Genomic DNA, 25,435 nt, shown 5'->3' on the forward strand with positions numbered 1-25,435 from the left:
TTTTCAGTCTTTTTGAAAGAAAAAAAATGCAATGAGAAAAAAGTTCATGTTTACATATTTACAGATCTTTATGTAAATGAATAAAGGTGGGTCTGGTTGATATTTATAGAATATCCTTTAGAAATAAAATGGCCTGAAGACAATAGAATGGTTGCAAAACACTGCAAAATATGGCATTACCCACTTAATGATGGAAATAAGAAAACTTTTTTGTTGTGTTTGTTTGTTGTTTTGCATAGTCATTCATGTCAACTTACCTGAGAAAGACCATGTGTGTTTGCAGCAAACCTAAATAAAAAATAATCATTGTCATCATAACCCAATAGCCCAGTTGTAAAACTAAAGATTATTCCTTTACAACTTTTATCAGTTGGGACTATACTTTTACTACCCAACTTGGTTATTGATTACCACACACACTAACCCACATGAGACAATACATCTGCGGTTTATTCCTAAGAAACATAGGCTAAGTTACAGCGAGAAAGAAAAGTGAAAGGAACTACAGGAACACTCGACTACGTTAAATACAAGGCTCAGTATTTATCCAGATTAGTCCCTGCCCCTTCTCCCACACCACCCCGACCCGGAGTCACGCCAGTGACGTTTACATTCCCTGCTCCTGCCCTCAGCCATATTGAAACGACAGTTTCCGACTTTGGCTGCCCGGGAAGGTGGCTGAAGAACTTCCAACTAACGCTTTTTGAATTTGGACTTTAAATATTTTGGTCGTTGGAAAACTAACCTGAGATTGTGGCTTTGCGTCTACAGCCGTTGATCAGTTGCTTTGAGGTAAGTGCGTGCGTGCCTAAACTTACGAAGCGCTCGCGAATAGTCTAGTTTCCATTCGCGCCTGTCAGAGCAAGTTGCAGTTGTTGAACTAACTACTTGTTTACCATGGTTACTTTTTATTATTTCGGCTGCAGTAGTGTTGGTGAAATGTGTTTCAGTCAGGTAAGTTTGAAAGATTTTGGACGAGGTCTAGGAACTATTCGTGCGGAATGGGACAATCCATGCGCCTTGTTAGCTTGTAGCATGCTAACGTGTGGGAAAACTTTGTCAACGACGAAATGTAAAACTAAATTGACAACAACACTATAGGTGGTTGTTTGAATATGTTTCTCTAATTTATAGCTCATTATATAGTCAGTCAATCAATAATAAACTCTGTGAGAGTTGCTAGTCGTCTGGTTGAGCTGTCAGTGTGTCAAAACAAGTAACGTTACAGTAAGTAAAAAAAAGTTTAAAATAAAAGTATATGACAAAGTACCTTCATTCATTCTGGTTTAAACCTTTAGGGTTTTGATCTGACGATACCGAGACATCAGAAGTTTTACTATTAACCTCGCCTGTGTGACAGCTAGTGATCGGTGAGTCATCGAAACTAGTGAAAACTACCCAACTCCGTTCCTGTCTTAAACAGCATGATAGCAGTCATGTAGTGAATTTTAGCAGTATGAAACTTTGAATTAGTTGCTGTAAAACCATGAATTAAGGAAGCAGTCCTGGACTGATTTTGCTTCACAATAAGAATACTTGTACATGATTTTCCTATGACCACACACTGAGCATTCATTTGAGTTTTTTCGAACGAGGCCTTATAAATGTTTAATATATTCTGTAGTGAAAGTTTCGCTTCTGCATTCATATGGCTGTTTGATTCACACCTGTTTTTTGTGTGGTTTTTTTAAGGCCACTTGAGTTGGATGGTTCTTAGTATGGATAAGTGTGAATTAAACAGTGAATTAAGGGTAGCCTGCACATATATATGTATGTGTATGTGTGTGTGTATATATATATATATATATATATATATATATATATATATATTTTTTTTTTTCTTCAGCTAAAATCGTAAATGTAAAAGCTATGTATTCTGAAGGGGTGAGTCAACCATTCATAATGCTCTAAATGAATCATACAATTTTGTACTTCCAAGGAACAGCTTGTGCTTATGCAAGTCTGTCTTAGTTGTCAAAGTAGAGGTTGTTGAAATGGTGCTCCTAACTTCGTCATGTCTGTAATAATAATGGGTACAGGCGTATGGCAGTGTCAGCAAGACCGACAGAAAGCTCAAATTTAAAAGTTGTTTAGTGTAATGAAGCAAACGCTACTTATGTGAATTTTGTTTTGTTATATGCTAAAGAAAAGATTGTCCTATTAAGATGTCTTTCCTAATATTATTGAAACTACCCGTTTGCAGGAATTCATACAAGGTTTAAATGTTTGCATGCTCAAATGTGTGTCACCTGTTTGATCCCCCTCCTGTCTGGACAGCTGTGCACACACAGTTTAAGGTAGATTTTCATAGAGATTAAATGGTTGTCAAAACAGCATTTGGAGCCTAAATTCAAGGCTCTACTCTGCACAACATCACTACTGCATTACAATAATTATTTGAACAATTATGAACTGATCCATCAAAAACAACTTGGTTTGATTTAAAAGCATAGGTGAGACAACATTACAGATACAGTCAAGTTCCATGCGGTGTGCAACATTGGGAAAAGTGCATGAAGAGGGTGCATTTATTGTATTTATATTGTAATATGTCTCAGATGATTTAAAGAATACATATTTTCTGTTCTGTTTGTGAATCGCCAGGAGCACAGTCCATTTTTTTATAGTTAAAAAAGAGACCAATGTTAATCTTCATAGTTTTTTTTGGTTATAGGAACGTTTGGTTGCACAATAACCTGTTTTTGGAATGGCATATTGTTTTATACCTGAGCTTCAGTAAGTGATGATTAATAATTTGCTGTCGTCCCCACCTTATTGTTAGTATCTACATCTAGGCCTATATATCGGCCATTAAAGCATTTGGAATTGAATTAAATCACGAGGTGCCTAAAGATTCCCAGTCCCCCTCAGCATGCCATCAAAACAAAAGTGTCTGTTGCTTAGTCCATTCATAGAACAGATCCAGTGGTGATTAGAAGGAAATTGGCTTAGGTCTTCAACGTAACCAAGTCCCTGGAAATAGTGATTGACCTCATTCCTGAACACAGCTTATTCAAATGCAGACAGTGCATGTTGGGCAAGATTCCAAAACACTCCAATAAACCGCAAAAGGATGTGTGAGAAGTTCTGAGAACCTTACCCTCCTGTTGCCTGAACATGTTGTTTGGTGAGAGGTAATCTATGGCTTATTACCAAGCAAGTTGTTGGAATTATTACACTAAGCAACGCATGCTTTATATTCCTTAAGTCTGAAACATCAGGTTTCATTTGCAGAGATATTTTCCAGCTAATGGACATGTGAACTTGAATTTAGTGTAAAGTCACTGATTTCATGTACCTAGACTGTGCTGAGCGATTTTATGATGCTGGATCTGGATGATGGTTTAACATTGTTAGCAGGTTGTCAAATGTGCCGATACCAGTTGGTACAAAAAAAAGTGGAGGGTACTAGCTAGGGTGTGTGTAACGATATTCAAACCGAACCCAAAAACCACGGTACACCACCCACGGTGCGTATCGTGACACACTCATGACGTACCGAACGCTGCCCTGCCCTGGGTTTACGAGCATTGAGCATTGAGCATTGTAGCCAATCACAATCATATCTGTTGATTCAACAGTTTTTGCTCTTGTACCGAAATTGGTACAGAGAACCGCAACATTTTACCAACTACTGAAATTTTGGTACGGTGACAACCCTAGTTTGCAGTAATGAAGCAAGAGAACCATGCATTGAGTTTTTAACCTATACTGCAGAATGCAAAGTGCTTTTAAATGCCAATTTTTACTAATTGCTGCTTTCTTTATCTGTTAAGCCAGAGTATGTTATGATATTATCTCATGTTTTACTTGTGTGTTATTTAGGTATGTTGATGTGACAGGATGTATGGTTAGACTTTGTGTGTGAATGCTGAATGTCTGTATATTTGAACAGGCTTAATCTAATTTTGTGGGCTCAAAGGTTGGCGTAGCTCAGAAATAGTTCACTTTGAAGATCTTGTTTGTGTCTTGAGCTGATGGAGATACCAAAAGATCTGAAGTAGTTAAGGTTTTAGATAAAAATATTCTGTGGTGTAGCAGCCTGTGAATAGTTCTGCTGTACTTCCTTAATATCTTAACTTACTGAAAGGCACTATGTTGGCATCATTTAACTGTTTCATTTGCCCAGAATGGTTTATTGGCAGCTTTAGGGTCAGGCATTTACTGCACAAAACTGCTGATTCCAGGTGCTTTGGACAGGTTTGTTGAGTTATAGTGCTCTGAGACGAATCCAGAAGGACAGGCACACAAGCCATTACATAATTTTTTGTCTGCAGCGCCGACTTCTGGTTGAAACCTGGTTTGGGTCGCTTATAACGTACATTTAAGAGCACACGTAGAGACATGATTTTGCAGACAGAATTGTAAAATCCAGTCATAAAATAAATTTAATGTATATTGCGCAATGTCACAGAATTTGGCAAAATTAGGAAAATAAATCAAAATTAGGGATGTGCAATTAATTAAATCATGATATAGACTAGTGTCTGTGAATAATAAACTGCAAAAGACTGCTATTTAAATATAAAGTCTGCATGTTCTGCACATCTCTGTGTGAATGAGTGGCACAGTTTCACACATACTCAAGCACACGTGATGCTTGTGGTGTTTTCAGTGCCAACCCGCCAAAATAAAAGTTTGGTTCAAAGTAATAATAATAATTCAATTTATGAAAACATTATTTTTTAAGGAATATCAGACAATTTTCCATCCACAATTTATCTTAAACAGTAAACCTCTGTAGTGCAGCACTTTGTTTGCCAAAAAATTCAAATGAATTGTTACATTTTCAATTGATTAGGCTACATTTTAAAAGTTTAATTAAATTGTTAGTTTTATGCATTTATTTGATTAAAGCCAAGAAGAAAAAGAGAAGCTCCCAGCAGTTATCCGTGAAAATAAAGTTTTGATGGTTTAATGTTTGAGGGATATTAAAACTATTATTTACTCAATTTTTTTGGTGAAACATTTTTACACTCAAAAAAATTAAGTAAATTTTAAAGCTGTGAAATCAATGAAATTTACTGTATGAATTGAGTAAATGCAAGTAAAAAAATTAAGTAAATCTGAGTAACTGCATCTGGTACATTAACAAATAAAATTGAGTAGAAATAATTTAACATTTAAACATTTAAAAAAACAATATTTCTGAGTAAATATTATTCATATTAACTGTTTCTATTTAATGAGTAACCTTTGTAAAATAAGACTCCATACAACCACACTAGTATACATGACATTGGCCTTTATTGTCGAAGAGTACAGCAATACAGCATATTTTACACTGTTTTAACATGTATACAATATTGCCTACATTTAAACTCATTTAATAAACATTTTAGAAGTACAAATGAAACATTTAAACATCCAGGTAGCCTAATTCAAGTGTAATCAACCAATCCGTTATCCAATTTCCACCGGATCAGCGCTGGTTCTCGTGCCGGAGACGGACTCGCGCTCTGCGGGTGAACTTCGAACTTCAGACCGCTTTCCTGCGTTTCACTCATAGCCGAAAGATACTGCGAGCGACTGACTCCATAACCTGCCAATAAACAAACAGTGACAGTTCTTAGAACATTTTATCATCCAAATTCATTATATTCATCATCATTAGAAATAAAGTCGTGTGTTGCAAGGTGTTTCACATGAAAAGACATACGCGACTCTCGTTTAGGTGTCACATTACGCCTCTGTGTTGTTTTGCATTAAATAAAATGATTTAAAGGAGACATATCATGCTTTTAAATCGTTCCTTTTTACATATAAATCATACATTTGTAGTCTATATAAAGTGGAACTGCAATGCTTGGGTCTGAATTCCTCATTATTATAGCTCCACAGGCCCCTTTTCTACCCCTTTTCTGATGTGCGTCTGAGAGCAACTCGTTTTGGTGCGGTCTCTTTAAATACAATTGAGACACTTCATACCCCGCCCCCTCTCCAGGTTGCAGAGGTGACACTCGGTTCAACTCCACCTCGTTCGGCCATTTTTGTAGTTTGATAGCAGATATACGATTATCTAGCGGCACAGAAACGTTTTATTCACACGTTATTAACAAAATGTCAACAACGGAAGACTTGTCCATCCAGCCTTACATGTTCTAGCCAGAGTCGGAGCCGGAGCGAGATGAAAATGAAGACGACGAACCTGCAGAACAACGTCTTCATGATGTATCGCAATGGTGTGTTACTGTATTTACACATGAAACTTTGGTCTTCTGACCTTTTACCACCGTGTCGATTTATTTTGATTAATATGTGCGAGGGAGAGAGAGCAAGACAGCGCCTAGTTTGGAGACGGTGAAGTCTTGTTTACACTTTCGCCTGGCTCTGAAGAGAGAGAGTGAGCGCGCGCGCGACCGGGTCTCTCTCTCTGCTCGTTCTTTCAGTTAAACATGCGCCCTGTCACAAGCGCGGCAGTTCATCTACATTAGACGGTGTAATGAAGCGTGTGGGTTACTACATCCAACAACCGAACATTTTAACTTACCCTCTCGTAACTTCTGCATCCTTTAGCTTGGACTACAAAATTGCAGCGAGAAATAAAAATGGCGGATTGCTCGAAGTGGTGGGCCGGAAGTCAATGTCCTTATTTGGCAGTTCCGCTTCAAAAACTGTGACGTAATAGTTCAAAAAACGTCATAGAGAACAGAAAAATCGGAACAGGTTGAAAAATATGACCAAAACAGAATATAAAGATATCAACGAAGCACCTGAAGAGAATAATTTCAACTTTTCTGTACTTCTAAACACTCCAAATATACAACAAAATGCATTTAAGGGCTAAAAAAGTGGATTTAGCATGGTATGTCCCCTTTAAAGCATACAGTAATGATTTTATAGATAAAATAAAACATACACAAACCTGAATTTCACAGAGGAAATGCACCAATTCTGCGACGACTAGAATAGGAGAACTGGAGAGAGTTCAAACAGCCCGCGCTCAACCGTTGAGTTGTCCTCACTTCAGAGGGTGGGGGAGGGGTGCTTTGTTTTAATTGAGTAAACTTACTCAATTTTAAGAGTGTGTTAAATATATTAATAATATTGATTTTTGAATTAAGTAATATTTTTGTTTCTTGAAACAGATCAGTTTAATTTTCCATTCTCAAATATTTTGATAGAAGTTTCACAAATATATGAAGTATATTATAAATAAATAATTGGTTAGTCAAATACTAAATTCTTTTAGTGAAAAAAAATTAAATATAACTGAATTTGAGATAAAATTAACTGTTGGTATATGATATGTTTAACTCAATCAAGTAAACGATATTCAGAGATTTTATTAAGTTAATAAAGTTAAATATTACTGTAATATTTACTAAGCCACAGAATTAGTTTTTACAGTGTACTGTAAATATTAGTACTATAGTATTGCAATTTTATAGTTGTGCTGTAAAATAAAATGATAATATTTCTTTCTTTAATACGCTTTTTTTTCAGTAAAATATTACAGTAGTGATATTTCTTATTTTCTTATATTTTTATGTAGTTATAATAATAATTCTAAAAATCCTAATAATCCAAAATGTTGGGACAAATTGTGCAGCCCTGCAAACAAGTTTTTAAATCACATTCTGAATTGCAAATGCAATTTTTATCTTCATTCCACTCCTGCATTTCTTCTTTTCTTTCTTTATAAAGCACATTTAAAAACAACCATGGGTTGACCAAAGTGCTATATATATAAAATAAATTTAAATTTATAAATTTATAAAAACAAAGGGATAAAATACAACTACATAGCATATTTTAGACTAACAACATAAGGAAAAAGGATCTAAGCATAGATTCAAAAACAAAGAGATGGTGCTGTTCGGATGGCTACAGGGAGCTTGGGCCCAGAGAGCCAAAAATGTTTACCCAAAAGTTACCCAAAAAAGTAAATATTTCTCCCAACTAGATAGGTTAGATCAGATGTTTTAATATTTTTTATTTATTTACTTGTTTTACATTTAGTCACCTTTGTCACAAAGCAGTATTTTAGTGCCGCTTTCAGAGCGCTCACGCCCGTAACCGAGAACTGACACATTGTTTTTTCCCTCATAAATGCGAACACGAAAAATAAAATAAAAGGAATATTATAATGGATTTTTGTTGGGTCAGACAATGATTACCAAATTTCTCTCTCATATTGCTCCTCATAAACCACTGAAAACGGTCAAAAAATCTAACCAAAAGTCAAATTATTATGGAGGGAAGTTAAAAGTGGTGGGTACAAAATGACTCATGACGAAATCTGATGGGTACGCGTACCCACCGTCCCCACCGAAATCGACGCCTATGTGTATGGCACATAGAAGGCCTTGGGACTGAGAAAACATACTGAGGGTGCAGAGTTTACCTCTTAATAAAAATATGGACCATTTTTATATTTTGCTCAAAGCAATAAACTACTAAAAACAAACAATGTACATAATCTAAAAATCTAAATCATGAGGATAAAACAAAGTTAACTAGTATTAATTTAAAAGTATTTTTATCTTCCCTTACCATCTCTAAAAATGTTTCCAAATTCTAACATTGTTTATTATGAAATGCAAAAAATAAAATTATAAAGACGCCACACGTTAACTTGTCTAAAACCTGGTTTAGTTAAATGGCCTGAGTCATCTGTATAACAGATACAAATTAAATACAGATAACAAACAGATATTAGCTGCATTCTCGTTTTCTGCAGTGTTTTAGCGAAAGTATTAGTCTAGCAGGAGAAATAGGTTTGGGATTTTTTGTAACCTGTTTTTTTGGGTCTAAGTCAAACATCGTGCAACCGATCGCTTACAAAAGATATAGCATTCCTCTCCTCAATAATCCGCACGATTTGACACCTCATTGATTGGTCTGTGACAAGCAGGACTATTGCAAAAACATAATAGCAAAAGTTACATCGTTATGAGCCTAAAATGTGTTATTTGCCTGTTTTTCACCAATAAAGAGTTGTTGTACCATGTCAATGACCTTTCCATTTGATTCCTGGTGTCAGTATTATATGAAAAAGTGGGTTCATTTGTCTTTGTATGTTGTGTGGTTCAGGAGATATGAAAATCTGCATTTATCGCCCCTAGCGCTGACATCACTTCAAAATGGCCGCCAAACGAACCCCCTGGGACATTAGTTGACCTCAACAACATCAAAAATTCTTAACCAGACACCATTAGGGTCCCAAAAAAACAGGTTACAAAAAAATGCCAAATGGGTACATGGGAACCTATCTCTCCTGCTAGACTATATTTATTTTGCTGCTCACCGTGTTTCTGCTACTGTTGTTAAAATAACCACGTAATCTGCAGCTCTAAATGTGGCTCTTTACGTTTTTAGCGAGTGAGAGAGAGAGAAGCAATGCACAGCACACGGAGTGGAAAGGGCTTGAATGAAGATCATTACCATAAACGACTCTGGGTGCTTGTGGTGTGAACCACTCCGCTGTTTTGACGCGCTGCTCACTTTAATCTGTAGAAACTGTAAAATGGCCCAATTATGTCCACCCTACATTTGAGTTACACTGGTCCATACGATAAGATAACACATTTATCCAAACAGCTGGCGGCAGACATTGTGAGTTGGAGGGATTCTTTAACTTTTTCAATGTAAACCCATCTTTATTTTGGAAATAGCATAGTTTTGTAAGTAAGACTTATTTGACCATTTTACTACATTTACTTACATTTTTCTCAAGGTTTTAGGTTTTGTGCTTTTTTTATTGACCTTAGAGGCATATAGTTTCCAAATAGCAGCCCTGTCATAAATTTCAGGTTTATGAAGTGCTTGATATGCAGTTTTTGTTTGTGTAGTTTTTAGGCTGTACTATTGTGGCATTTTATTATTGATCTGTAAAAGTGTCTGTCTATACCAGTCACAACCGTGTCCTAACCAGGTGTGATGCAATAAAGCATTCGACATTTTCGCTCACTTGGTTTCTATTTCGTTGTGCTTGGTAGAAATATCACTGGATGAAAATCCCACGCTGCATGTATATTAAACATAAAAAATGTTTCATCGGCATGTTGCATCATCCATCATTTCCACTTTGTAATGTGTTTGTACAAAAACACTTTCATCATGTAACATTAGTATGGCCAATAATATACTGATGGTTTTAATCAGCAATCGTCTTATAAATATCAGTGCATCTATATTTATTATGCTAGGCTATTAGTGTTTTTTTCTTTTTTTCTGAATCATTTAATTGCAGTTGGTATGCTCCAGACGTGCTTGGATAAACATGGAAACCAGCACGTCATTAATTAATTGGTGTAGTCTGAGCTTTCAGCTGTCCAAGCTGTTTGAATTGAATCTTCTTTTACCGCCTCTTCCATCACATTCCCACCCTATGTCACCTTCCTGATACATTTTGAGGAGGCTTGTGACCCAGGTCATGCCAAACTCCTTTAGTCTTAGGATATTTTTAGCTAATATGTGTCATTTCATCAACAGCACACCATTGTGATTTGCCACTATACTGTCTCACAGCACTTATAACCACATAAATCTGCGTCAAGAAAGCAGTTAATGCCTATTAGAGACCATTTGTGCTTTGTTTTTCCTGTTGATTGGTGTGATTGACAGCTCCTGCTTTCCTCCGGCAGATGGACTATCAAGTTGCTTGGCATCTGGAGGGCCAGGTGCTGGCTGTTAGACCTGCAGAATTAGCGTTCTGCAGAGAAAGAAAGGTCTGGTCCGCACCTGCTGCTCCTCTCCCACCTGCAGCTGTCTCTGATCTCCCGTATAAATGTCCGAAAGTGCCAAGATGTGCTTTTCCACATAGCAGCTGATGTACCACAAGGCGACTGTGTGAAATGGAGGAAAAACACATGACAAACCCTTTACAATGGTTATAACTAACATGACTAAAACAAATCAAAATCAACAAAGACACATTCAATTGATCATAATAACATAATTTATAATTGTATATATTGCAAATGTTTGATTGGACATCGCTTGATAAACATTCTATTTGTTTCCTGCCTGTTGAATGATAAATGAGCTTTTTGCAGGGTTTGCGAACCGAGTGAAATAGATGCTGTGGCTAATGCTTTAGTGAGTCATAGCAGAGAGAGTCTAATTATGGAGACAGGCACCCATCCATCAGCCTTTGTCATGAAGGCTGGCAGAATTAGGATGAGATCTCTCTACACGGCCTGCATGTCCAGAGTAAGCCTTCCAGGCTTCTCTTCCAGATCAGATTCACTTAGTCAGTGCCAGCAGGACATCTAAGCAAATACGGTCAGGGACTTAATCACCGGACTCATATGCTTCAGCAAAGGAAATAAGCACTTGAGCAATCTAGTGAAGCAGACTGTAAATATGGCTGTTTCTCTTTTGTGCTTTGAGAGGCTAAAGTGATTAAATTCTCTGATATACTTAAAGCGAATATCGAGGCCTTAATATGCACTTTCAAGCATGTTTGTATTAATTGGTCTTTGCAATCGTGTCCCCCCCCAATTTTGTAGCAATGCATTCAAATTTAGTGTTAATAATAGTAAATAAATAATAGGACTGCACGATATTGAAGAAAATTGCGATATGCGATAACTCATTAAATAATGCGATATTCGAAATGCGATACGATAATGCTTAAAGTGTGTAAAATAAACTTAAATTATTTTTCAAATATATTCAAAATGATATAACCTACATACGCGTTTCACATTCTTTTTGTGACAAGAAAACATCACTACAACTTCTGAAAGTGAACAGCAGTGTGTTACCGTAGCATAAGAAGTGTTATTTTAACATCAGTGTAAACCACGGGGTTTTAGGTATAGGCCTAGATTAGGTTTATTTAACAACAGAAACTGAATAATCAAATGTAAAAATAAAATACTGCTTAGTTTTTTCTGTATTAATTAAATATATACTGATTCTTAAAGGGTTAGTTCACCCGAAAATGAAAATGCTGTCATCATTTACTCACCCTCATGTTGTTCCAAACCTGTATGATTTCCTTTCTTCTGCTGAACACAAAAGATATTTCAAAAAAGGTTGGTAATTAAACAGTTGCTGGTCCCCATTGACTTCCATAGTAAAAAAAAAATTCCTACTATGGAAGTCAAGGGTCCATCAGTCGTTTGGTTACCGACTTTCTTCAAAATATCTTCTTTTGTGTTCAGCAGAAGCAAGAAAGTCATACAGGTTTGGAACAACATGAGGGTGAGTAAATGCGGACAGCATTTTCATTTTTGGGTGAACTATCCCTTTAAAGCTACAAGAGCAATGAGTGATTTTCTCTTTGTCTTTTGTTCATGACCCCAGTTATTGCAAGCTGTTGCGATGATATGCATGTTGCGATATATACATTTGCGATATTTCGATATATTGTGCAGCCCTGTGTGTTTTTTTTATATATTTTTTTACTTGATGTTAAGATAAGATAAGATAATACTTTATTGTCTTTTACACAAGGGTTACAGAAAATGTTCTTTGACAAGGCTTCAGTCACAAAGAGACATTCACACAGACATATAAAATGAGTATTTAGAGTATTAGATATAAAAAAAAATTATTAAAAGAAAATCATACTTGGAGCGTATAGTGTCTTAAACATCTGGTATGTTGTTCATCTGAGGATTTCACAGTGGACCATGCCATTATGTTTAGTATGCATTTCTGTTGCAGTTTTTCTGAGGCTGATTCCAGGTAAAATTAGGCTTTACACAGCAATTCTCATTCCTGATTTGTTATTATTTCTTTGAATATGTAGATGAAGAGTTTATCTGCTTGATATTCTCATTTGCTGCCAAGAGGGTGTCGCTCACAAATGCCTGAAAGAAAGAAGCTTCTTAATGTGCCATTGCTAAGAGTTGCTAAGTGTTCATCATTGACCTTTATGTCACTCAGCAACACGAGAGCAAACCTTTTACAAGGCAGCTAATAACACGCTTTGTGCTTCTCGGTTTTAAACCAGACGCTGGTTTAGGGAAGCCTCTGAAAAGAGTGGGTGTTTGAAGCACATGACCCGTTATTTTTTGCATTTCTTTTCTCTGTGGAACACAAAAGATAAATTTTGTCTATACCATGAAAGTCAGTGGAGTTCGAAGTTGTGTGTATAGACCAAAAATATATTTGTTCCTTTGTAGAAGAAAGAAAGTCATACATGTTTGGAACAACATGAGGTAAATTACTATACTTTTAAAAACATTGAAACTAGATTTTCACAAGTGAAAGAGAAAAGGCATTTTGGTGTTTAGTGTCATCATTTTTCTTTCTTTATTTTTTTTAAAATTTGTCATGGTATGTGGTTTCTAATTCTGTCTAGAATGTTGATGTATTTGTCTATGGGCATTGTAGTACAATATTTACTGACTTTTGATAGGTTCATGTGTTGATTAATACTGCAGACACATGTAAAGCACAGTGCTTATAATGCTCAAAGTATCACTGGTTTTGCTGTGGAAATGAAAATGGTTGTAGCTGCAATATGTTTGGCTATTCTAAACATGTAGTATTGCCCACAGCATGTGTGGAGTAACTTAACGGTAGTTTTCATTTTCATTAGAAAGGAGGAAGTGAGTCAGGAAAGTGCTGTTGTGTAGGAGGCAGCGGTGTCCTTTCACTGAGTTTCAGGCTCACAGAGCTTCTCTACTGCCCATCACGTTACTTCAAAATTCATGCCGAGTGTCCATGTTAAAGATGGTGTGACACGTTTTTGTCTTTTCCTTTCTGGTTTTATATCGCTAACCCATAAGTCAACTGTTTGTTTCCCAGACACCAACCATTGTGTGTCCTGTGGATGTGGAAGTAAACAGCACAAATGGTTAAAGCTTGATTAGTTGTTTCTACAACTGACTAATCGATTTGTGAGTTGCAGTAAAACCTTCTTGGAAAAGTTGCATCTTTTATCTTAATCCCCTTTAAAGCACCGTCACTGCGGCCATACACATTCAGATGGACGTCTTTGGCTGTTGCATCATGTCTTGTTCAGTTATTTGAGCAATCCACCATTTTTAAGACACTTGTGTTAAAAATAGGCTAACCTTTAAAAGTGTCTTGAGATCTATGCATTCTGTTCTAGTGCCACGTCCTTTTGGCACTTGGTGAGATATTGTCTAATATGATGCAATTTGCTGACATCAAAGGGATAGTTCACACTGTCATAATTTACTCACTTCATGTTGTCCCAAATCTGTATGACTTTTTTTCTTCTATTTTGTAGAATATTTTTTGTCCTTGTGTTTAAAGTCACCGACGTCCAAAGTTGTTTTTGACCTCCTTAACATTCATTGTATGGACAAATCATGCGTGTCATCGTTTGTGTACAGCAGAAGAAAGAAGTAATACAAGTTTTAAACATGAGGGTGAGTAAATAATGGCGTGCAACTTTCATTTTTGAATGGATTATCCTTTTAAACAATTCTCATAATAATAATTTCTTAAAATTCACCAAAACAAGTCAAGTTGCTGTTCATTAGCCAAGCCAGTTATCAGCCAATGTACATAATCTTAAAAAAAATGTTTTTTTACTTGATCTATCACTTGTAGAAACTCTAGTTGGGGAAGGTTAGTTGTGTGGTGATGTTTCCTGCTCAGGGATAAGATTGCATTAGATTAATATGTGGTTTGTGCATGAATTGTGAAGTTGTACATGGGCAAGCTTGGTTTTTCAACATTGAGGTCAACGTGTAGGATGTATTAAATGTCATGGTGTTCCTCTCTTGGTTGAGGCTCATTTTGTGTGCCCTATCATCAGATTACAATATGATAGTCATAACAGAACCAGAACTGGGGTTTACCTTATCCATGGCATTAATGGAAATACGCCCAGTACTATTTTCTGGTCTCTTAATCCCCCAGCGTTTAACTGATCTTATGAAAATCTCGTGGGACATATGAGCTCACCAAGCTATACAATGATCCCCATACAGACCTCAGATTCTCCATTTTCAAACACCCTGTATCTTGGAAACCCAGACAGCGTGATGGTGTTACCCGGTTTCATAATTGTATTTTAATTCACAAAAAGGAAATGATGTGATTGATAGCATTTGCATGACACTACACCAGTGTGCGATTTGTCATGATCTGCTCTGCCATCTGAAGAAGCTTTGGACTATGTAATTTGTTTACGTCCAAAGGCGAGTGGATAAACAAGGGTGACACTAGAGTATTACAGTATTACTTGATTTTAGCACCTGCTTATTAAATGAATTTGTAGCTTTATGTGGTGTTTGTCATCATGTTGTTGTTGTTTTTTTTTAAACTGGTGCAGTTCATTTCTTAGACCAACACAGATGCGACTGAAGAGGCGGACAGACAGGATGTAATGTGAGAATGATCAGATCCTGTTGTCCTACCTTGAATAGCTCATGCTCATCTAGCTCTGTTTCTCTTGCGCTGTTAAAGGATACTCTGCAATAATGTAGTGATCAAGATGCAGTTAGAGTTGGTTTTGATTTATTGGAGGATTACTATTAGAGCTGCAAATAACAACTATTTTGATAATCTGTTGAAATTAAATTTATATTTACCATTTTATTGTAAAAGCTTGTCATTTATACACATTGACCCGTTCTCTCCATCAAAAAATTTGCAGATTGAAGGCTATTCCAACAACAACAACAAAACAATGTCCACAATGATGTATTGTTCTGCAGGAACGCACATCTCCTTTGAACAGACTTGTCTTTCTTGTGATGATGTAAGAGACTAGGGCTACAACTGGGGATGTGCACGAGTACTCGGACGTGACAGCGACGATCAATCATGAAAATGATGATCGCTGTGACTTCAAAAAATATATACGTTTTTTCTGATTGGTTATAGCAGCATATAGTCCAAACTGGCAAAATTAAGTAAAGCTATGGATTTGAAAGTGCGCAGTGATGCCTGGAGTCACTTTGATCATGAAAATACATTAAAGTGCAAGATGTGCACCGCCAATCTGCCACATACATAACATATATAAGGAGAACACTGTAGACTAAATTATTTGTGCTTTAGTTGCCCGTGTTTCAGTGTTGTTGTTACGTGAAGAGCGCATGCATTCACAACGGGAGTAACACTTTCTGGCTAACACTTAACTTAGTTCAAGTTTACTTACATTTGGGTCCTCTTTTGCAGATGCAAGTTGTAATGTTACATTATATCTGATTAATCTCATATAGGATGTGTCGCATAGAAACGGCTTCAGGTTAGTGGTACTCTTCAGCTTCACCTCATATAGCTTTTCCTTTTAGTTGTTTCTTTTTCAAAAACATTGATGCATTATTAAAAATCTAGCAGTTATCATACTTTCATACATGCCCCGCCCCCCACACAAGCCCCGCCCCTTAGCACTCGTTTTTGAGATCAGTACTCGAAATGAAAAATTGACAAAGCACATCCTTAGCTGCAACTAACAATTATTTTGATAATCGATCTGTACAATCTGTAGATTATTTTTCGATTAAAATCTGAAAATTATTATACATTAAAAATTCTTCTTGATAGATCTTGCCAGATCTTTAATAAGTTACTTGTCAACAAATTAAATTCCCATATATATTGGTCAAATGATCATCTGCCACTATAGCTTGTATTGGAGGTCTATTAAAGGCACAGTATGTAAGTTTCACCGCTAGAGGACACTTATTTAAAACGATAACAAAGGCGTATCTTGATGGTGTGAATGAACGTGGAATCATGAGAGTTGTTGTCTTAGCCTCCATAGCCGATCGAAAGCAATCTGACGGGACTCAGGCAGAAATCATGTTCATGGATTAGCTAAAGTTTTATTGTGGTATGAAGCCGGCGGGGCTTTATTTTTGTTATGATATGAATTTTTAATATACCGCAATACGGTGTATGTCGCTTAAACAACGATCGGAACGCGGGGCGGCGCGACACTGTTTGAAAGGAATCCCTTTTCACTGTTGCACTGGTGAGGGCACATCTGTATGCGTTACTAAGTGTGACGGTGAAGATGGATAGGTTAAACTATAGCCTAATTGATGGTGGTCAAATTATATTACAGTGTTTCCCATACATTGGTTCACAATATCAACACTAGATTTTCCAAAAGGCTTTGTTATCGTTGAATAAACATGAGCACTGCACGTTTCAAAGTCAAAATGCGGCGTGGGTGTTTTTATATGAATGTATCTTTGAAGGGAACTGAAAAGTCTTTAGAAAAGTTTCGATGCTATTTTCATTTAGTCTTTATCTTTCCTTATAAAGCAGCGTTTGAGCGCTGCTGTGCGTTGTGTTCAGACGTTACTGGGGAAACCGCTATTTCTGCTGCTCCTAAAGCGCCTCCTGCTGGCAAACCTGTATTAATACTAGTGTGGTAATTGTAATTTTTCTACAATATTCACTTATGACTAAAACAGGGCATTCTCAGTCAATCTACTGCAGTATTTCCTCTCTTAATCAGTAGAAAATGTGGTTAAAAATACCGTCATATACCGTGAAACTGGTAGCCTGGAAATCCAGACCTAAATCTAAAAGATTAATGGTCTGGCGTCGACTAATGAAAATCGGCCAGCTCGAGGGGTGGCACCAAGCATGCATTTGAAAATCTCACTGCACGCAATAGGATAACACTACGACCAATCACAACAATAAACCCCATACACTTAGCTACCAGCGGAGCTAACTGGTAGATTAGACTCTTACCGTATCCGGTCGGCAAAACAGCAAAAACGTCCTTCTTGCAAAGGAACGATTCGAGCGGCTTCTTCTGTTCCTGTTTTAGATAAAAAGCCAAGTCTAACTCATTCATTGTAGCGGCCAAAGCCGTTTCAAACAACTGGTGTTCATCCATAGCCATCTTGCAATGTTTACTAATGACTTCGGCGTCACAGCGCTGTCGTCATCTGTTTAGCTCACCTCTGGCCCGCCTATATCAGATAACCCGATGTGATTGGTGCAGCTCAGACCGAGGGGCATATTTAATGAGCATTGTTACTCGACACCAGAGTAAGTCGCTGAGCAAATTCAACTTGTGCTCTCGCGAGAACTCTGGATTACCAGGGTATGAAACTGGTATAATTTTTAAAAAATACCGTGATATACATTTTTGGTCATTACGCCCAGCACTAGTTACACTACACAGCACTGTTTTACTTGGTCAAAACAATCCTATTAAAATACGTTTGAGTGTGTTGAAAGTTATGTTATAACGTTACTCTGAGTTCGCTCGGTGGCTGGTATGAGACACTTGTTGCCCATTGCAGTAAGCTAGATCGATATTAGAATATCGTGTTAATAAAAGCTGGATGACTTGTGTTGCTAAATGGCATACAATTCATTTTAAAATGTATTGTATGATGGAGAAAATGCTTTATTACTGTTACTTCAAACAAAGCTCTTTTTATGATTATGCTATGTTAACCACTTGACAAAATGGTGTTGTCTGATTTACTTTTTGGGTATAAACATGTTACTCACGGTCAAGAAAACAAGAGATTCAAACTAACGGTGTTGATATCTTTGGGTATATGAACCCCTAAATATTTCAAAGAATTCTCTCCATTTAAACTAAATAATTTTGCCTCAAATAAATAGATATAGATGTTTGGCAATTAAAAGTTTAGACCTGAGTTTTTGTGTACAATTAATTTATAGCCTGATAAATCTCAGAAAAACTTGAAAGTTTCAAGGACTTCTGATGATTTTATGCCGAACTTGTAATGCGAAGCGTTAGACAACATTTAATAACATGCTTTTGTTTGAAGCGCTTATAAATATAAAGCAACAACTTGGATCATATACCTTTCTCGCAGCGGCACACTCTGTGTCCTCCAATATTTTCCATATCCATTTTGTCCATAGAAATGGGATATTCACTACTGTAAAGCGATGTGACTGGCTGATAGTTTCAGAGCACTTTCTGTTCCTGCTTCTATTATAACCCTTTATTTTTCTATTTCTCTTTCCCAGGCGTCTGAAAGATGGTGGACCGCTTGGCAAACAGTGAGGCCAACTCTAAGCGCATCGGGTTTGTGGAAGCATGCTTTGGCACTGCAGGTCAACCGCTGGCCATCCCAGGTCGAGTGCTCATCGGGGAGGGTGTTCTCACAAAGCTGTGCCGCAAAAAGCCCAAAGCTCGGCAGTTCTTCCTCTTCAATGACATCCTGGTGTACGGCAACATCGTCATCCTGAAGAAGAAATACAATAAGCAGCACATCATCCCTCTGGAGAGCGTCACCATAGACACTGTGGAGGACGAGGGCGAACTGCGCAATGGCTGGCTCATTAAAACGCCCACCAAATCCTTCGCCGTCTACGCTGCAACAGCAACAGAGAAGTCCGAGTGGATGAGCCACATCAGCAAGTGTGTTTCGGACCTGCTGGAAAAAAGCGGGAAATCTCCCACCGGCGAGCACGCAGCGGTCTGGGTGCCCGACTCGGAAGCGACCGTGTGCATGCGTTGCCAGAAGATGAAGTTCACCCCCGTCAACCGCCGCCACCACTGCCGGAAGTGCGGCTTCGTCGTGTGCGGCCCCTGTTCAGAGAAGAAGTTCCTGCTGCCCAGTCAGTCGTCCAAACCAGTGCGTGTGTGCGAGTTCTGTTACAAGCAGCTCTCCACGGGCGCCACCCTTCCCTCCCACTCGGACAGCCGGCTTGGTTCGGAGTTTTCCAGCAACATGTCGGACGACGACGACGAAGACGACAGCAGTGACTAAGGGTCCCCTTTAGGAATACTGACAATTTACAGATCATATCTTGATATTTTAGTTTCGCTAATTTTCATTCAGGGTTTGCAAAGGTTCCTGTGGCAATAACACTTACCCAAAACAATTAAAGGCCCTGCGCAAATGAACAAAAGGTTTGATGGGAAATGTTCCTGCGTATTCATGAACACTACTTGCCTGCTCGCTCTACTTTTTCACATTTATTTCACTCTATAGACCATTTTTCATATCGATGTATTTCTTGGATATGGTGCTCTTTCATCAACTTTATTTGAGCTCGTTTCTACCTTTTTGCTACTTTATTCTCTCTGCTACTGTGCTGCTATCCCCTGGAACAGAGAATGTTGGGTAATGTGATTGCGGGCTGTTACTAGGCATACATTCCCTCAGGTGAAACTATGTGTAGTGCATTATAACTAGGTTTTAAACAAGGAGCTGCATTTAATGCTTTGAACAACTAACCACTAACAAACCATGAAAGTATGTGTTTGGGTGAAGGTCTTTGTTTCTCACTTTAGTCAGTTTCTAGTAATTGCAAATGACAAATCATAGATGCTACTAAGCTTGTAAATGTGTATATAATGCTGTGGTGTAGAAGTCTATTGCATAATTCATCATCTGACAAGCTCGTCACTGCCTCAGTGCCTTATTTATCCTCAGGAAGTAGATCCTGGAAGCGAGAAAATATTTAGACTACAGTTTGACTTGGGTAAAAAAATTGTTTTTACTTTCAGACACCTGCCTTCTTTTGATACCACACCACATGACATATCCTGTTTAGAGGCACACAGGGTACCATTCAATGACCATATGACTAGTTACTAGACCGTCAGTTTCAGTTGAGAACAGTCCAAATCATTATATTATCTCAGTCCTAATAGCTTTTAAACCCATGATTCCAGTATCTTGCATCTGTACTCCATGTCCTGAACTACGCTGGTGTCTCTCTCCAGCCCTGACTTCAACTCTATAGAAATATACACGCTAACATGCAGCTCGCAGGGATCGCACTTCACTAAGGCGAAGGACGCGCTATCCAAGCCCTCTCTAATTGGGGTCTTTATGTTAGCAAGGTCACATGTCAGGCCATTACGGTCAATCCTACAGATTTTGAACGGGAATCGAAAGCATTATGAGGAAGTGACAGCTACACAGCCACCTTTTGTTTTTTTTAAAATGGCTATTCAACATAATAAAAACTGCACTAACATCTTTCCAAAGTGGTGTTTTATACAGTGGTATAGTGGTGTTGGACTCTTAAAGAAATGCAGTAGTATATGTCATTAACGATCTACCAGGTTTACAGTAATTTTTCCTCTTACACAAGTCAAGCTTGTGGGAGAATTAGCTGAACTTCTTGACTGTCTCAGTGCTGAATACTTGATCACCTGTGTCAGAATAACAAAACTGACATTGAAAAGGGAACCTAACTCTGGCTAAAGAGTCCGCTCAGACCGCCTAGTTTATATGCAACGAGATACACTTGAGTGAAACGTTTTTTTTTGTTGCTTTTACACATTTGTGTGTCTTATTTGAGATTTAGAAATAGGTTTACAGTGATTGACTTAGGATAATCTAATCTTGCTTTTGGAATATAACAGTAGAATCCAGGTTAGCTATATATGGCGTAATGTTGGATTTAATGAATTGTTTTAACCGGAGATGGTTTCTTTGTTTTAATTCTACTTATATGTTGTAATATTCTGCTTCAGTTGTAATATCCTGAGATGATTGTTTTGATTTTTCCATGTTGTAAACTTTGTACAGTTTTTTGATATATATTTACTCTTACTTGGGTTTGCAGCTGTTTTTTTTTTCTTCATAGCGTTTCCGTGTGGTTCATGAGTGCATTTCCTGAACACCTCTGGATCAGCTACCAGCACTTTACTCTCTCTGTAAACCACAAGAGAGGGGTGGGGCCTGTGTAGGATGTGGGCGGGATTACACATCTTATCATATGGCCTGCAAATACAAGATCTTAATAATTTGAGCAAAACATCAGAGTAGAGTATAAACAGGATTGGCATTTACTTTCAATTTATTTTCTTTTGCAATTTCTTGAACATGTAATTTATAATTCTCTGTTCTTAAATGGATTTTTGGGATTTCATGTTTTCTTGTACATTTTTGCCATTTTTAATTATCATTTAAAATTCTGAAAGGGCTGAAAACTGAATGTAATCCGTCATATCATCATTATTAGATACTAATTTTGAGGAAATATATGCATTGCTTAAACTCTTGTGCCTTGTCTTGTGTAATACTGGCCAAATCCAAGTAACGGTTCTAGAACGAATTAGACCTGTCATAACGGTTCAGATCCGAATCATGTCCAGTAGCTCTCTTTCATTTGACCTAATATCTGCATTGGTTTCTATGACAATCACGTTGAGTTGGTGTATGACTATGCAAAAAAAACACACACACAAAAAAAAAAAACACAACAGCAACAGCAACAAAGTTTGCAATACAGACGTTGACTAATACAACAACATGCTGCCTTGGCGCTGGATTATTTATGTTTTATGAAGCAGTGGCAGAAACGTAGTAAACTGGAATGCGCGGCTTTATTCTATCATCGTTCTCAAAACTCAAAGAGGTGTGTAGACCAGGTGTATATTGTAATTTTCTGCTCAACTCGCACTTCGCAACAACACAACCGTGCTTCTACAAAGATGTTCAGCACGTTTTCTACAAACATAGTCTGGCGTGAAGTGAAAATACGCAAGCGGTCAGACAAACGGATTTCCAGAGAAGTGATTTGAATAAAATCTCAAACCACTACATATGAATGTAGGTTTAAATGGAATAAAAATCAGATTTTATGTGATTCTTTTTTTTTTTTTTTTTTTTGCTGTTTCACTTGATAAATAGGCTATGATCGGATTCCAATCGGATATGCACAAAAATCAGATTTGGGCTGACATTCTGAACAAAGCTTGCATGTCACCAGAAGTTATACTTACATTTACATTTATTCATTTAGCTGACGCTTTTATCCAAAGCGACTTACAATTGCTATATATGTCAGAGGTCGCACGCCTCTGGAGCAACTAGGGGTTAAGTGTCTTGCTCAGGCCAGGGACACATTGGTGTCTCACAGTGGATTCGAACCCGGGTCTCTCACACCCCATCCCCTTCCCCATCCCCATCCCCATCCCCATCCCCATCCCCATCCCCATCCCCATCCCCATCCCCATCTACTTCCTGTGATCACAACCAAACTGAACTCCTAGCTACGTTCAGACTGCAGGCAAATCAGATTTTTTTTCTCAAATCTGATCTTTTCAGGCAGACTGTCCACACTATTAATTGCAAGTGATCAAATATGATTTGTGTCCAGACCATAGAGCCAACCACCTAATATGCATGGCGACGTAGGTGTGCGTGACGAGGCTTTCAAAACGGATGCAGGAAAAATGCAGGTGCATCATCTCGCGCCCTGTGGAGTTACGGTGCAGAAATTCTCCGTTACACAGCAAAATGCTGAAATCTTTGGACATATAATTTGTATATAACACTGTATGAATACTTTAGGAATTTCTGTCACTAGTTTTGAAGTGATTGTTGTGTGACGCAAAAGACAGTTTGAAATCCGATTTGAGCAGCCAGAGCGTCCAGACTTGAGACACATCTGTTAATCGCATTTCAAACTATGATTTCAAACCAACTCCATGTGGGGTTTGAATCAGATTTGTTTAAATCCATGTTTTTTTTGTTTGTTTTTTTGTCACACTTTCAAACACCCATCTGGATAAAATATGGATTTGCAAAAAAATCTATTTTTTTGCTGGCAGTCTGAACAGGGCCTGCAGCCTGTCATTGCGATGGATAATCGGTCTGTACAGTCTATTTGTGTCAACCTTTTTATGGTAATCCGTGCCACGTGATGTCACGAGGTAATATGGTATAAAGGGATTACAACATTACTTGTCACTGGGGTTAATGTGTTTTAATTCCTTATTTGACACAGTTTCTTGTTTTATGTTTGATCATCATTTGTTCTTCAACTTTTTTTCCAACAAAAATCACACATTTCCATGCAGCTGATTGACTAGCAAGGAAATAAATTGGTTGTTAAATCAAGAGTGCTGTGACATGACTGTCAACAATATTCGGTCATTTTCCACTCAATGCCTTCATCGAATTGACCGTCTGTATTCTTAATAGAGGTGAGGATGCACTTAATCCCAGAACTGCCGTGAGATGATTTGTGGGACATTTTAACTAACCCTGACCACCAGACCATGAAGAATATTCGGGCGTGTCTATACTTATAACAGGTTTCACTGTGGATCATTTTGGTGTATCATGATAACCTGTTGGGACTGTTTGTTTCCCACAGGGTTCTCAGCTGCAGATCTTGAACCCTTCTGCTCTGCCCATGGGGATTATGCTGCTGATATAAGCGATTATATATCACGTGCATGTTGCGACAAGACAAATCTTCATAATTCAAACCGTTATCAGTGTGTGGAAAGATAGATTTAAAACAAGTTCAAGGATTGTACATGCTAATATGACCTATGAACTTTTGGAAAGTGGAAATCAATTACCAACTGACCATAACCAGAGTGATCTCTGGTCTCCTGTGCTAATACTAAAGTTTACCACATTATACATGTGGGCAAGCATATTTAAGACTCCAGAAACAAGATATGCACTGGTGTTGTATGCATTTTAAATCATTATTAAGATTATTAAAGGGTTAGTTCACCCAAAAATGAAAATTGTCATCATTTACTCTCCTTAAAGGGATGATCTTCTCACCCTCAAGTTGTTCCAAACCTGTATGAATTTCTTTCTTCTGAACACAAAATATGTTTTTAAAGAATATGGGTAACCAAACAGTTGGTGGGCTCCATTGACTTCCATAGTATGAAAAAAAAAAAAAAAAACTATGGAAGTCAATGGAGCCCATCAACTGTTTGGTTACTGACATTCTTCAAAATATCTTCTTTTGTGTTCATGAGTTGATGTAGGCTAAATGATCATTAATTTTCATTTGTAGGTGAACTATACCTTTCTGCGCTCTGTGGTTATCATGAGTAGGCTAGTCTGTGGTGTGGAGACTGGAAATCCTGTCTGTTGGTCACATGGTTTTCTCTCATAAATCATTTGCCCTTTGCCTCACCAGTCACGGTGATTAAAATGTTCTGCCTTGGTCTCAGAGACAGTGGCATTTTGAAGAGATAAAGCGAACAAAAGGAAAGACAAGTGCTTAGTTTTTGTGAATAAAAGAAGTTGGTGTGTTAAAGTAAAGTTAATTTAAAAGAAGTTGGTGTGTTAAGTAAAGTTAATTTAACTCATTCTTTGAAACGTTTTACATCGAGACTAGCTCAAAGAAGTACTTCGCCACAAATAGAGTAAAATGTCTCTTTTTTTTATCCATTCAATGGCTAAGTCAATGGTCTCTGAAACGGTATTATTTCCTAGAAGAATGAAAGTCATATATGTTTGAAGTTTGGAGCGACATGATGATGCAAATTAAGACATAATTTTTTGTTTGTGGCAACTATAGCCTACCTTTAAACGAAAAGTTTACCGTAAAATCAAGCCAAGAAAACAAAAAAATATTATAATAAAAAAAGAGTTAATCGCAGAAAAAGGTGATACGGATTTTAATTGACATGAATGGTGTTTTTTTTATTAACTCACTTTAAGGATTGAATGCACTGATTAAAAAATATGTATGCAATTCACGCAGTTTTCAAATGACAAGTTACTGAGAGAAAAAAAATGCAGTGATCTTTTTTTCTCTCTTCTTCTTTTTTTTTGATACGCCTTCATTATCAAGCATCAGTTATTGAGTTTGACTT

The 25,435-nt window shown here is 37.4% G+C and overlaps 1 protein-coding gene and 2 long non-coding RNA genes across 4 annotated transcripts in view; 2 read left to right on the forward strand and 1 right to left on the reverse strand.

The window, feature by feature from the left end:
• LOC309483506 overlaps positions 1-25,435 on the forward strand; it is a 159,160-nt gene that overhangs the window by 57,961 nt on the left and 75,764 nt on the right. The gene's annotated exons all lie outside the window — the stretch shown is intronic.
• Positions 598-23,635, forward strand: plekhf2 (pleckstrin homology domain containing, family F (with FYVE domain) member 2). 2 transcript variants are annotated; one of them, XM_082149370.1, is made up of 2 exons: positions 598-792; positions 18,862-22,060. In XM_082149370.1, the coding sequence occupies exon 2, from the start codon at positions 18,873-18,875 to the stop codon at positions 19,605-19,607; it is 735 nt and encodes a 244-aa protein (XP_082005496.1). In that variant the 5' UTR covers positions 598-792; positions 18,862-18,872; the 3' UTR covers positions 19,608-22,060. The 2 variants fall into 2 exon arrangements, with proteins under 2 accessions (XP_082005496.1, XP_082005497.1); XM_082149371.1 differs by lacking the exon at positions 598-792 and adding an exon at positions 807-954 and having other exon boundaries at positions 18,862-23,635.
• On the reverse strand, positions 5,231-7,213 carry LOC309483502. Its single transcript, XR_014200575.1, has 2 exons — positions 6,866-7,213; positions 5,231-5,542 (listed from the first exon to the last, which is right to left on the reverse strand). It is a non-coding gene; the product is annotated as an uncharacterized lncRNA (long non-coding RNA).

The sequence above is a fragment of the Leuciscus leuciscus genome, assembly GCF_965113295.1.
Source record: "Leuciscus leuciscus genome assembly, chromosome: 20".
NCBI classification, from domain to species: Eukaryota; Metazoa; Chordata; class Actinopteri; order Cypriniformes; family Leuciscidae; genus Leuciscus; species Leuciscus leuciscus.

Excerpts from the sequence above, each read along its gene's own strand:
- plekhf2 (XM_082149370.1), top strand. The coding sequence starts at position 18,873 with ATGGTGGACCGCTTGGCAAACAGTGAGGCCAACTCTAAGCGCATCGGG.